Source organism: Budorcas taxicolor, chromosome 7, assembly GCF_023091745.1.
Source record: "Budorcas taxicolor isolate Tak-1 chromosome 7, Takin1.1, whole genome shotgun sequence".
NCBI lineage: Eukaryota > Metazoa > Chordata > Mammalia > Artiodactyla > Bovidae > Budorcas > Budorcas taxicolor.
In genome coordinates this window covers 21,738,215-21,750,183 of record NC_068916.1, presented here as the reverse complement: position 1 = coordinate 21,750,183, position 11,969 = coordinate 21,738,215, and the positions used below count along the sequence as shown (strand labels likewise).

Here is an 11,969-nt window from a genome sequence, read left to right as displayed (position 1 = left end):
TTCAATCAGTCACATCTACTGAATGACACCCCAGTAAAGCTGGACACCAAAGCTCTGATGAGCTGCCTTGGTTGGCACGATCTGTGTGGAGTCACACATCAAAGTGCTGGGGAAGCGATGTGTTCTGACTCCAGGGAGAGAACAGAGGAAGCTTCGTGTCTGCAACACTCCTAGACCTCAGTCTCCATGTCTCTTCTTTTGGCTGAGTCTGACTGGTGTCTTTTTGCTGTAATAAAACTATAACCTTACATATAGTGCTTCTCTGATTTCTGTGAGTCATTCTAGCAAATTATGAATCCAAGAGGATAGTGGGGACTCAACTTTGCAGCCAGCTGGACAGACGTGAAGGTGCAACGGGGACCCCTGAATGATCAGCCAGTGTGAAGTGAGGACAGCACTGTGGAGGCGGTGCCCTTAACCTGGAAGTCTGGCCCAGCGTCATGCAGTTGGTGTCACATGTCACTGCACTGAGCCCGGCAAATTCGCTGCACAGTCCCAATGGAAGGATCCTAAATATGGTCCAAGGACCTTCCTGTTACAATTGTCCAGATTCTTTCATGGACTACAAGTTACCACAAATAAGAGCCCAAGTGCAGGAATGACCTTAGCAGTCATCATTTCTGTATGACCTTCCAGAGGAAATCACTGGAGAGGAAGGTGAGAAACCAACAGAAAGTAAGTTGAGAGGAAAGAGAAGGAAGGGCTCAGGGAAGACTAACCAGTGATGTGCTGGGACGCAGGCATCTGAGTCAGTGGTATGGGTGTGCAGCACCCACAGGAATTAGACTGAGGTGCCAGGGCAAGTGGTGGCACCTTGACCGGGACAACTGATTTGCAAATCTGTGAAAATATCACTCTTTTCCCCTAATTAACTGAGGTTGTATTTCAAATCCATTTTCAAAGTGATCATTCCTTTTTTAAAAATTACTTTTATTTTTTATTTTTTTTGCCACACAGTATGTGGGATCTTAGTTCCCTGACCAGGGATCGAACCCATGTCCTCTGCAGTGGAAGTGCAGAGTCTTAACCACTGGACCGCCAGGAAAGTCCCTCAAAGGAGTCATTCCTGAAACCTTGGGATAGGCATACTTTGCCTAGAGCCTCCTTATTGTTAAAGACCTGTGGACCTGACATGGTCCTAATGAAGCTCCACCACATATTACATGTCCTTGGCCAAAATCCTAAATGTGGAAGAAAGGCATGTTTAAATGCTACAAGAAGAGAGAATCTGTGCCTGTTACTTTCCTTCTACCCAGAGAAAAGAACCACAGATCAGCTTTTCCACAAAAGGAGAGTTTCCCAGATGCCACCCATACTTGGAAGAAGCCAAGGTGAAATACTAATCAAGTCAAACTTTCTTGATATTACTCTATCTTTCCCCAGGAGGGCTGCACTAAAACAAACTCGGACACCTGTGGCCTCTTCCTTCTATGCAAAGTAAAAAGCCAGCAGCAACCCCAAGCTGATAAGATTAATCTAAAGAGAAAATTATGGTGTAATTTCCTATGCTGATACTTTGTAGTTAATTTTAAAAAAAGGTTTCATTTTCCTACTGGTCTGATTTCACAGGAACATTTTACCTGTTTTTGTGAGGCATTTTTTCTCCTGGAAGAGAGGTGCTGATTGGCCCCAAATGACTGACAACCTGGTGTAATGAAAATTTCCAATGTAAACTTATTTTCCCTCAGTTTCAGCAATTTTAAAATCTATATATAGAGATATCTTTATCAGAATTGCATTGTTGGCGTCTCCTGGTAAACTAATTGTCTCACACTGTCAGTGCAAATAGAGATACTATTAATGGGTCTCACCTCCCAGCTGATCCCAGCGCTGGTCTGCTTACTGGTATGTACCAGCCACTTCGTCCATGGACACAAGTGTGATATTACCTTAGAAGAGATCATCAAAACGCTGAACATCCTCACATCGAGAAAGGTGAGTAAGCTATCTGGCACCATCTCTCCAGATGTTCTGGTGATGCTGTGCCTATTTCTTAGACTGTGAAAAGAACACAACAGCTCCTAGAGGCTTGGTGGTTGGCGGTAGGATGCTGAGCACTGTGGAGATTTTTCTCCTGGTGTTTTTTCCCCCCCCCAAGGGACTATAGGAAGTTTTCTTAGTTTGAGATTGTCAGAGCTGTTCAGCAAGGCTTACCCTGTGCAGTTGAAGGTAACTCACTCTCTTGTTCTCTTGTTCCTGCCTGGGCCAAGAATTCATGCATGGAGCTGCCTGTAGCAGACGTCTTTGCTGCCCCAAAGGTAAGAGCTGTCCTGGGTCTGCTTTGGCAAATGGGTGACTTAGTGAAGAAAGCCATTCACAAGTGTTTAAACAAATTTAACAGAAAGCAAACAGGCTCAAACTAACTATAATGTATGAAATATTTTCAAAGACTGAGAGTTCTGATCTTTATTCTCAAATGCATTTTAGTGTTTCTGGTTTCACTTGACTTAGAAGATATATAGTAGAAAGCTTGGGTTTTATAATCATAATTTAGACCTCAATCAAGGAAAAGCTCTTCAAGATTTTACCCAACCCAGGTCTAGTACCTGGGATATAGGAGGCACTCAATTAATGCTGCTGAAGGAGAGAATTTTTCTGGCCCATACATTTCTGAAAAACCAAATACTCTCACAAGAACAGATATTCAGATTACAGGTTGAGAGAGCTTTCATTTTGTCTAAGAGACTTCCTATAGCAACAGAAAATGTATCGCCAGAGCCCCTCCTCTTCCGCAGCCTGGTCACCTAACAGCCCACCAGCTCCGGGCACGGCTGTCCAGAGACCCTCAGCTTTCTCTGTCCAGCAAACTCCCCTCTGGCCAGTCCAGAACCATCCTATCAGACAGGGGCCAACGTATCCCTGCCTCCGGCTGCTCCTGCCAGGGCATCTCACCTTTCCTCCTCCTGCGCCTCACCCCCGCCCCCCGATCTTCAGTGGGAGGAGATAGATTTGACAGCTGATAGTGTATTTTCTCTGACAAACACATGACTACAGCCATATCAATAGCTTTCAGCACATCAGTTCCTGTTTTCATGGAAACACACAAGTGAGAATGAAAAACCCAAAGCTTCAATTTACCAGTGGTCTCCTAACCACCTGCTTTCCATGTATACCAGTGGGTAACTTGGCCAGGGCCAGAGCGTAGGCCTGTCCTGCTCATGAGCAAAACTATTCTTCAGGCCTTTATCCAGACTATCTCATTTTGCATTAAAGATTATTCCAGGAGTCAGAAATGTAATAATTATATAATAGCATATAATATAAACATATGTACTATATAATACATATTATATAGTTTTATCCTTCAGAATTTTATCCTGTATCAGAAATCCTGTAACAGCAGGTTGGAAGGATTTTATATATATGTATACATAAAATTTCATATCTAGTGAATAATACTTTATATATTTAATATTTTATGTATATATCTAATACTTCATCTACTTAATATTTTATATAGAGAGAAATAAAATAGCCCAGAGTCACTGAGTCATGCTCTGGGTTCTCCAGGGGGTGGCTCACTGCTGAGAGGGTGCTATCAAAGCCAAAGGCAAGGCCCAGCAGAAGCACTGTGAGGCTGGAAGTGAGACAGTTGGTGGCTTTAGCCCCAGCTCTGCTATTCACTATGTGGCCTTTGACAAGCCTCTACACCTCTCTGTGCCTCAGTTTCTACATCTGAAGACATGAAAGCAATTTTGAAAGTTGGTTGGAATCCAACTCTTGAGTTAGTGGAAAATGTTACTATATAACTCTGATTAAAGGCAAAAACTGGTTGTAGAGAAGCAATCATTCTGAGAGAGAGGGGCCAGGGGTTTGAAATCATCAACTCTCCATGACTGCGAGCCCAGGGCAACCCCACTCTGGGCTTCTCTAGAAGACAGCCAATCCTCTCCCCAGCCGAGGTGCAGGTCAGTTCCCACTACCTTCCTTCTCTCTTACCTATCTCATGCCTTCCTGAACTGCTTTCTATTCCTCCTGGATTAACAATCTCGTTTTTCCATTCTCTTTTCCTCAAAGACTCAGCACTGTTTACTTACCTTTCAAGATACTTCAGAACAAAGAAAGGTTGTTATTTTCAAAACCCACAAGGGTGCTATATGGGAGGAGAAGTTACTTTCTTGTGTTCTCAAGAATATCTTTCCAAAATCAAGCATACTAATTTTAGTGCTTTTAGAGATCCAGAGGCCCATTAAGCTCCAGTTAGGTGGCATCCTGCTCTTGGCAGATGCTGGAACAATGTGCTGATCTAAATGCTGGGTTCTGCAGGCAGGGCTCCCAGTGTCTGTGAAGTAAGGTGAGCGAGGTAGAAAGCAAGCAAGCTGGCAGGTCTAGGAAGGACTTCTTTGGTGGACTATTAGTTGGAGGCATTTGCTACTACCAAAAGGTGCAAAAGTCCATAATTTTTCAGAGAGCTCTATGCCAAACCTCAAATGTTTCTTCAAAAGTGAAAGCAGAGGACTTTTTTCACATATAGCACTGGCTGATTAAATTTGTGCATAAGTGGAGATAATGGATACAATACATACAGGATAGATCTGTCTGTCCCAAAGAGAAGCTAGTCAAGACCCTAGTCAGAACTCTGGCAGAAACCCTGCACAGAAGTCTCCCGAATGGTGTGCCACCAGTCATACTCCCAGGAAGGGCAGGCTTCTTTCTGGCAGGAAACCAGGTCTCCCTTTTGAGCCTCTTTCCTGAGCAGTTCTGAACTGTAGAGTACACATGGCTCCTGAGAGTGTGCCCCCTGAGCCACGAACAATCTACTCCAGGCAGTGAAAGCTGGACACGCAGATGAAAATCCAGGCGGTACAGAGTGTCACCCTATTGCTACAATCCCAATGGAACTAAAACACTAAGGCCTTTAACTAAAACTGCCTTTAGAATTTCTTTTCTTAAAGGTTTTCCATTTGATTCAAACTCTTTTCTATACTTATCCTAATCATCTTTAGAAATCATTTGAAAGTTCTTTAGAAGATGTTTTCTCAAAACCGAGGCAGTGTAAGTTCTAAGTCCCTAGTCAAAGAAGTCAAAGTTTTAGAAAAGTCTCATTAGATTCTGATGGAAAAATACGCAAAGGATCTCTTCTCCTTTTGACATTCTTGAACCTCACTGTTCTGTCCCCAACAGCACAGGCATCTGCCTCCATCTGCATACACAGCTGGTATCTGTCTTCTTGCCTCATCACCTCTGTTCACCCACAATGCCCCCCCCGAGATATGGTGCTTTATGGGAGGTTTCTTGACTCCCAGAGCCCAGAGACACCAGTGCTACTCTTAAACTTCCAGTTAGAGTCAGGACCCAGGAGGGTTCACGGCTGTTCATTATATACACGCCCTTCTAAAGGCCCTGACCATGGGCCATCAAGCTCCACAGTGCAAAGAGGAAGCTTTTGTAGTCTGGGATTCTGGTGCCTCGGTCTGGGTCAAGGTTTTCCTGGAAAAACCCTAAAAAAGTCAACAGCACTTCTAGAATTCAGCCTGAAAAAATAAGAGATGAATTCAAAGATCTATACAGATGACTTGAGGCTACTGTAGTGATATAAGTAAAAACAATGCAAAGGTAGGGACTGATCAGCTGTTGCACATATACGCCTACGTTCCTCCACAGCTCTCAAGCTCATGTTCTCAAATACTACTGAAGGATTTAAGGAATTGCTAGTACTATATGTGAAGCGTAAAGAGGTTAGAAAAGAATATCACTAGTTGGTCCCTATTGAAAAAAAAAAGTATTAAAGAGAATCTGGAAATATAGTTACCAAAATTGTAACAGTAGTTCTCTCCGGCTGACGGTTAATGAAAAAAAAAATCCATTTTTGTTGAATGCATATAACTTTTACAGTAAAAAGCCTTGATAATCAGAAAAAATATGGGAGAACCCAAAAAGCTGCTTGGACAGAGCTCCTCATATAAACCCCCTGGAGATCCTGTGAACACAGATTGATTTAGCGGGTCCAGAGGGAAGCCTGAGATTCTGCATCTCTAACAAGGTTCCCAGGTGACGTCCATGCTGCTGCTTCACGGACCTCACTTTGAGTGGCAAGGGATGAGAATAGGTCCTGGCAGAGACTGAAGACAGGTTTATCTGAGCTGGATTGGGCTCAAGCTTAAGACACACCATCCAGGCTCCATGACTCTGTCCTACAGTAGAACGAGAGGACACACCAGGCCTGACCTGGCCGAGACATATTCCCTCTCCCAGGTTCATAAAAAAGAGAAGAACCATGTGGCCAGACTCACATCAGAGCTGTCAGCATTCCAAAGAGGTTCTGACCCTGCACATTCAAGGCCAAAGGCCCCTTAGAGAAACTCCGTCCAAGGGCCAGCACTCTCAGAAGCTGCCTCTCATCTTCCCAGGCCCACCTCCTGGGGCACCTGGCCCTGATCCAGGAACTCACCTCCAGCTGTGAGGGGACATGTCTGTCTCCTCACGCTGCTACCTTCCAGGAGGAGGGCTAAATGGGAGAGTGCTGGGGCGAAAGCAGCACTGTCCAGGCCAAAGGATGGACATTTATTTTCTCAATAAGCATGTGGGATTTCCAGGGAAACCTAGATTCAAAAACTATAAATTATAGGAGTTAAGAGCAGACTCTGATTATGAGCTCATGTACCTAAGATTCCCTCCACAGAGAGAAGAGCTTGCACAGGGTGAAGAGATAGACATGGGCTGTAGACAGGTAACCCTGCATTCAGACCCCACTCTCTCATTAACTTAAGTTGAGTGACTTGCTTCAGGTACCCTTTCAATAAAACCCTCCAAAGGAAAAGACATTGGGAGGTTTCAGTAAAAGGCTACTGCATGTGCAAGTAACTGGGAGAGGCTGTTTACTGTGATGAGCAGCCTCCATTCACATGGCAGGAATACCTGAATAGCTGGACCACAGGTGAGCAAACTCACCTTCTCCACTTGTCCCCCTGGAAAGAAGAAATCAAAAGGAAATCTCTCGAGCTGGCCAGTGGCTATCTGTAGCATTTCTCTTTCTAGAACGCAACTGAGAAGGAAACCTTCTGCAGGGCTGGAATTGAGCTTAGGCGTATCTACAGGAGCCACATGTGCTTGAACAAATTCCTGGGCGGACTTGACAGGAATCTCAGCAGCCTGGCAAGCAAGGTAAGCTGTGCTATGCCAACAGCCTGCCTTCCAATGGATGGCAGTACTACTTCTTAAAATAGTCCTCCTTATGACTACCAGTACACTTTTAATCAGCTTGTTCATTCATTCGACAAATTTTATTTGTTGAAGAGTGTTGCTTACAGGTACTGTTCTAGGCACTGGGGATACATTTTCTGCTCTCACAGAATGCTGTAATGGGTCAGTGAGAAAAGCATATAGCATGATGTCCAGTAGTGATAAGTGCTATGAAGAAAAAGGAGTAAAGAACATAGGGGTCAAGAGGGAGAGGGCTGATTTAGTAGCTGGCGACATCATCTAAGCAGATATTTGAATTAACCAAGAGAGTTGGCCACATCACTAACTTGGAAGGAACATTCCAGGCAGAGGGAATGGCTGTACAAAGGCCCTAAGGTAAAAATGAACTTTATGTGTTCAAAGATCAACAGCAGGGCCAATGTGGCTGGATCTGAGCAAGTGAGGGGCTTTTAGGAGGAGACCACACAGGGCCTTATGGATTCTGCCCCACACATGGTGGGAAACTCCCACAGGGTTCTGAGCAGGGCAGAGACTACCACCTGATTTATGTGATTTTAAATGATCATTCTGGCTACTGTGTGGTAAACAGACTGAGTAGGGGTAAGCACAGAAGTAAGATGGCTTGTTGGGAGGCGACCACAGTACTCCAGCTGCAGACGATGGTGGGTGTTGCAGAGTAAGCGTGGCAGACATTGTTGGATTTGGGCTATGATCAAAAATAGAGCCAGGAGGACTTGCTGACAGATCTATGGTGCAGGGTAATGGAAAGAGGAGAAGATGGTCTCCTGGTTCCTAACCTGGGCCCCTTGGTGGATGGTTGGCGCTGTCTACAGATATGGAAGACTAGGGGTGATCAAGGCTGGAGGCTGTGAAGATACTGACAGGACTGTTGAAAAAGTCTGAAGCTTAAGGGAGAGGTCAGAACTTGTGGTATTAAGTGAGGAGTTCTCAGAAAGATCTTTAAGTCACAGACCTGAATGACACAGAGAAAGGACAAGATCCAAGCACTGAGCCCAGAGGCACTCACATAGAAGTCAGGAAGAGGAGGGGCCAGCAAGAAACCGAGTAGCAGCCGGGGAAGCAGGGGGAAATCACAGAGCGAGCGGTACCCCAGAAGGCAGAAGAAACTCCTGTAAGAAGGAGGGAGTGTGTCGAATGTACTGAAAGGTCAAGTAAGATGGACACTAAGAATGGTCATTGAACTCGGCGTGATGGAGGTTACTGATGGTGCTGACGCAGATAGAGATGAGGGAATGAAGGTCTGAGAAGAGTGGGTTCCATAGAGAACAGCTGTGGGGAGGAGTGAAAAGAAAGCGGTACTGAGTATGAAAAACTGCTTTAAGGTATTTTTCTCTAGGGTTGCACAGAAACGGAACAATAGCTGAAGGCAGGTATGAAGTGAAGGAAGTTCTTTTAAGATGAGGTCTATACGGAGCATGTCAATATACCAGTGGGAATGACCTAGTAAGAGGGGAGAACTGATGATGGAGAGAAAGTGGCAGAGCCAAGAGCGGCTGTTACCTAAGGCCAAGTAGAGGACTGGGGATGTTCATCCTCTCTCTGGGCACGCTGCTTGATTTATAAGGTAACAGAACAGGGAGCAGACATTACACGCATTGTCTCTTTTGACCCTCCTAATGATCTTAGTAAGTAGGCACTATTGTTGCCATTTTATACAAAGGAGAAAACTGAAGCTTTTATAAACTAAGCAGTTTGTCTTAAGCAATACAATTAATAAACTAGAGCTGAGATTCAAACTGAAGCAGTGGCCAGGTGGTAGGCAGCAGGAATCCTTCCCAACTGAAGTGCTGCCAACCTGTTATGTTGCTGTTTAATGGGCAGGATGGCAAATGGACTGAATCTGTCTCTCAGCAGTCCAGGTGGCCACACAGAAGGCCCAAGATGGCAGTGGGCAGGTCTGAGCCTCCACATCCCTGCTATGCCCCTGAGCAGCACCTAGCTGTGACACACCTGTCCAGGGATGGCCACACCCTGAAGGCAGACAGTTACGGATTTACAGTGGCCATTTCTGGAACGTAAGCAGCATGCACGAGAAACAGCTAAACCCGGTTAGCCTAGCAGCAGAGTCAAGCCAGACTGGCAGCCTTGGTTTGATCACCGTTCAACTGGCAAGTGCAAGCGCAGGCTTGACCTGGGTAGACTGGCACGAGCAAGATTCAAATACTTAGCAATGCAAACTAATGAAATATTTCTTTTGTAGACCTGTTCTGTGAATGAAGCCAAGACGAGTACAAGTACGCTGAGAGACCTCTTGGAAAGGCTAAAGACTATTATGAAGGAGAAATACTCAAAGTGTTGAAGCTGAATATTTTAATTTATGACTTTTTAATAGCCTTATTTTAAACATATTTATATATTTATAACTCATCATAAAATAAAGTATATGTAGAATCTGATGCATGATGTCACTTTAATGGCATAGGCTATATTTGCTTGCCAACTGTTGGGAAAACCCATTTACTGAAGGGACCAAAATTGGTGTGAGAGTCAAAAATGAAACACTCCTTCCCTCTCAAGTTTTCTCACTGGGGACATAACGCATGGTATGATTAAAGAATACAAGGCCACGTAAGATGTAAATGATGATTAAAAGAGCTTGCAGATTAAGTCCATAAGTCACATTGATTATCGAAAAATTCTGAATTGAAAAGGTGTCAACTGGATGCTTAGAACATTCTTCTCCTATTGCCACAAGGGTTGTTATATTTAGTCCACGAGCACGGGGGTGGGAGGAAGAATTCTAGCACACTACACGGCACTACAGTAAACAAGGGTTAAAGTCCTAATAATGTAAATCCCTTTGATTCTCAAGTCTTAGAACCAACCAATAGACAAAGCATGGAAGACTTAATTATGCTTAAAGAACAGACTGTAAATGATATCAAACTGAAAACATAAAAATAAGCTGAAAATGATTAAGAGGTAAAGAGTAAAAGAAGAGAAAGAGAGGTGCGGGCACCAATACCCCCCACTCAGGGAGAGGTCAGCAATATTGTCAAAGGTTGATGGAACATGAACAAGTCAAATATTTATTCAAATTGCAAAAGTAACAGAAGATGTAAAAATAGCTTACTACAAAAATTTGGATTAGTATAAATAAGGCAGACTCTCATTTTTCAATGGAGAAACCAACACAAAATATCTCAAGTTTGATAAAAACAGTTGGCATGGTGGTCATGTGTTGATGAATGTTGTAGTTGGAGAGGGGTACATGAAGTTTGGTTGCATTACTCTGCTTTTACATGTTTGAAAGTTTTTACAATGAAAAGTGGGGAGGGGAGAACGATAGTGAGTAAATCAAGAAAACCTTGGAATTACAATGGTAACCACCAGAGAAACTAAAAAAAGGGGGGGAAGGTGGATTGTTGAGGATGGGACTTGGAATAAGGAACAGTGAAAGGGCAGGAGATTCTTGGCTTTCTACTTGAAGTCTGTGTGTATGACCATGGGCACAAGTGAGAAAATGCTTTTAGAAGTTTAAGTTAGGGGACTTCCCCTGGCAGTCCAATGGTTAAGATCCTGCACTGCCAACGCACAGAGTGTGAGTTTGGTCAGGGAACTAAGATCCCACATACCATGAGGTGAGGCCAAAAGATTAAAACAAATTAAAGTTTAAAAGTTAAAGCACTAAAATTAAAAAGATAGTAACAAACATTGGTGCAGATGTGAAAAAACTGAACTATCGCACATTGCTGGTATGATTGGAAAATGGTACAGCCATTCTGGAAAACAGTATGGCAATTCTTCAAAAGATTAAACATAGCTACCATATACTCCAGTAATTCTAATCCTAGGTATCTACACCGAGAGAACTGAAAACATGCCCACAAAAAAATCTCCACACAAATGTTCACAGCAGCATTATTCATTTATAGCAAAAAAGCAGAAATACCACAACTGTCAATCAACTGATGAACGGATAAACAAAATATGGTATAGCCATACAAATATTACTTGGCAGTAAAAAGAAAAGTATTGGCATATGCTATGAAATGGATGAAGCCTGGAAACACTATGCTAATTCAAAGGAGCCAGACAATAATGCCACATATGGTATGATTTCATTTATAAGAAATGCCCAGAAGAGGCAAGTCCACAGAGGCAAAAAGTAGAATACTGGTTGCTAGAGGCTGAGGGGATGAAGGAAGACTGAATGACTGCTAATAGATACAGGCTTTGAGAGTAATGAAAATGCTTTGATATTAGATACTCATAATGGCTGTACAACTCTGTGAAACTACTAAAACCCACTAACTTATATACTTAAAAGGATGAATTTTAGAGTATGTGACATACCTCAACAAAGTTGCTTTTTTAAGCAATTAAAGGGCAAAAAACAAATGTCAAGTCATTGAAATGTGCCTTTAAAGACATGTCTGCAAGAATATGGATCTAGTAACAGTGAATGAGCATTCTCTTTTCATTCTTGCTCACACACATGACAAAAATTAATACTAGTACTAAAATTATACCAAAACATGTAACATCTTTTTAACCCTTTCAAAATAAGGGAACAAATCAAAAGCTTAAAGTCTCACCCTGACCACAGCCAGTTTCACCCTGCCCACATAAAATACCAGCTGCCAAGGGCAACAAGTAACTAAGAGAGTCATGGAGCCTTCTAAGGCCACAATGAAAACTTTTAATTCATTTGCATTCAATGGCTAATGTGAGCTGTAGTCTGCCACAGGATATGACTTGTGGGTTATAGTTTGTGTATGAGGCCAGGATGGTAAAAAGAAAGGCAGTCGGAACAAAGAGAACAGGCCACGGAAGGATCGTACGTAGGCTCCAGGCACGTCTGT

At 43.3% G+C, this 11,969-nt stretch overlaps 1 protein-coding gene across 1 annotated transcript; it reads left to right on the top strand.

Annotated features, from left to right (window-relative positions):
• Positions 1–1,800: 1,800 nt before the first annotated feature.
• On the top strand, positions 1,801–9,463 carry IL4 (interleukin 4). Its single transcript, XM_052644185.1, has 4 exons — positions 1,801–1,935; positions 2,211–2,258; positions 6,979–7,104; positions 9,365–9,463. The coding sequence occupies exons 1-4, from the start codon at positions 1,801–1,803 to the stop codon at positions 9,461–9,463; spliced, it is 408 nt and encodes a 135-aa protein (XP_052500145.1).
• Positions 9,464–11,969: the final 2,506 nt, after the last annotated feature.

Excerpts from the sequence above, each read along its gene's own strand:
- IL4 (XM_052644185.1), top strand. The coding sequence starts at position 1,801 with ATGGGTCTCACCTCCCAGCTGATCCCAGCGCTGGTCTGCTTACTGGTA. Across the intron at positions 1,936-2,210 it reads ACATCCTCACATCGAGAAAG|AATTCATGCATGGAGCTGCC; the intron begins GTGAGTAAGCTA and ends GCCTGGGCCAAG. Across the intron at positions 2,259-6,978 it reads ACGTCTTTGCTGCCCCAAAG|AACGCAACTGAGAAGGAAAC; the intron begins GTAAGAGCTGTC and ends TTCTCTTTCTAG.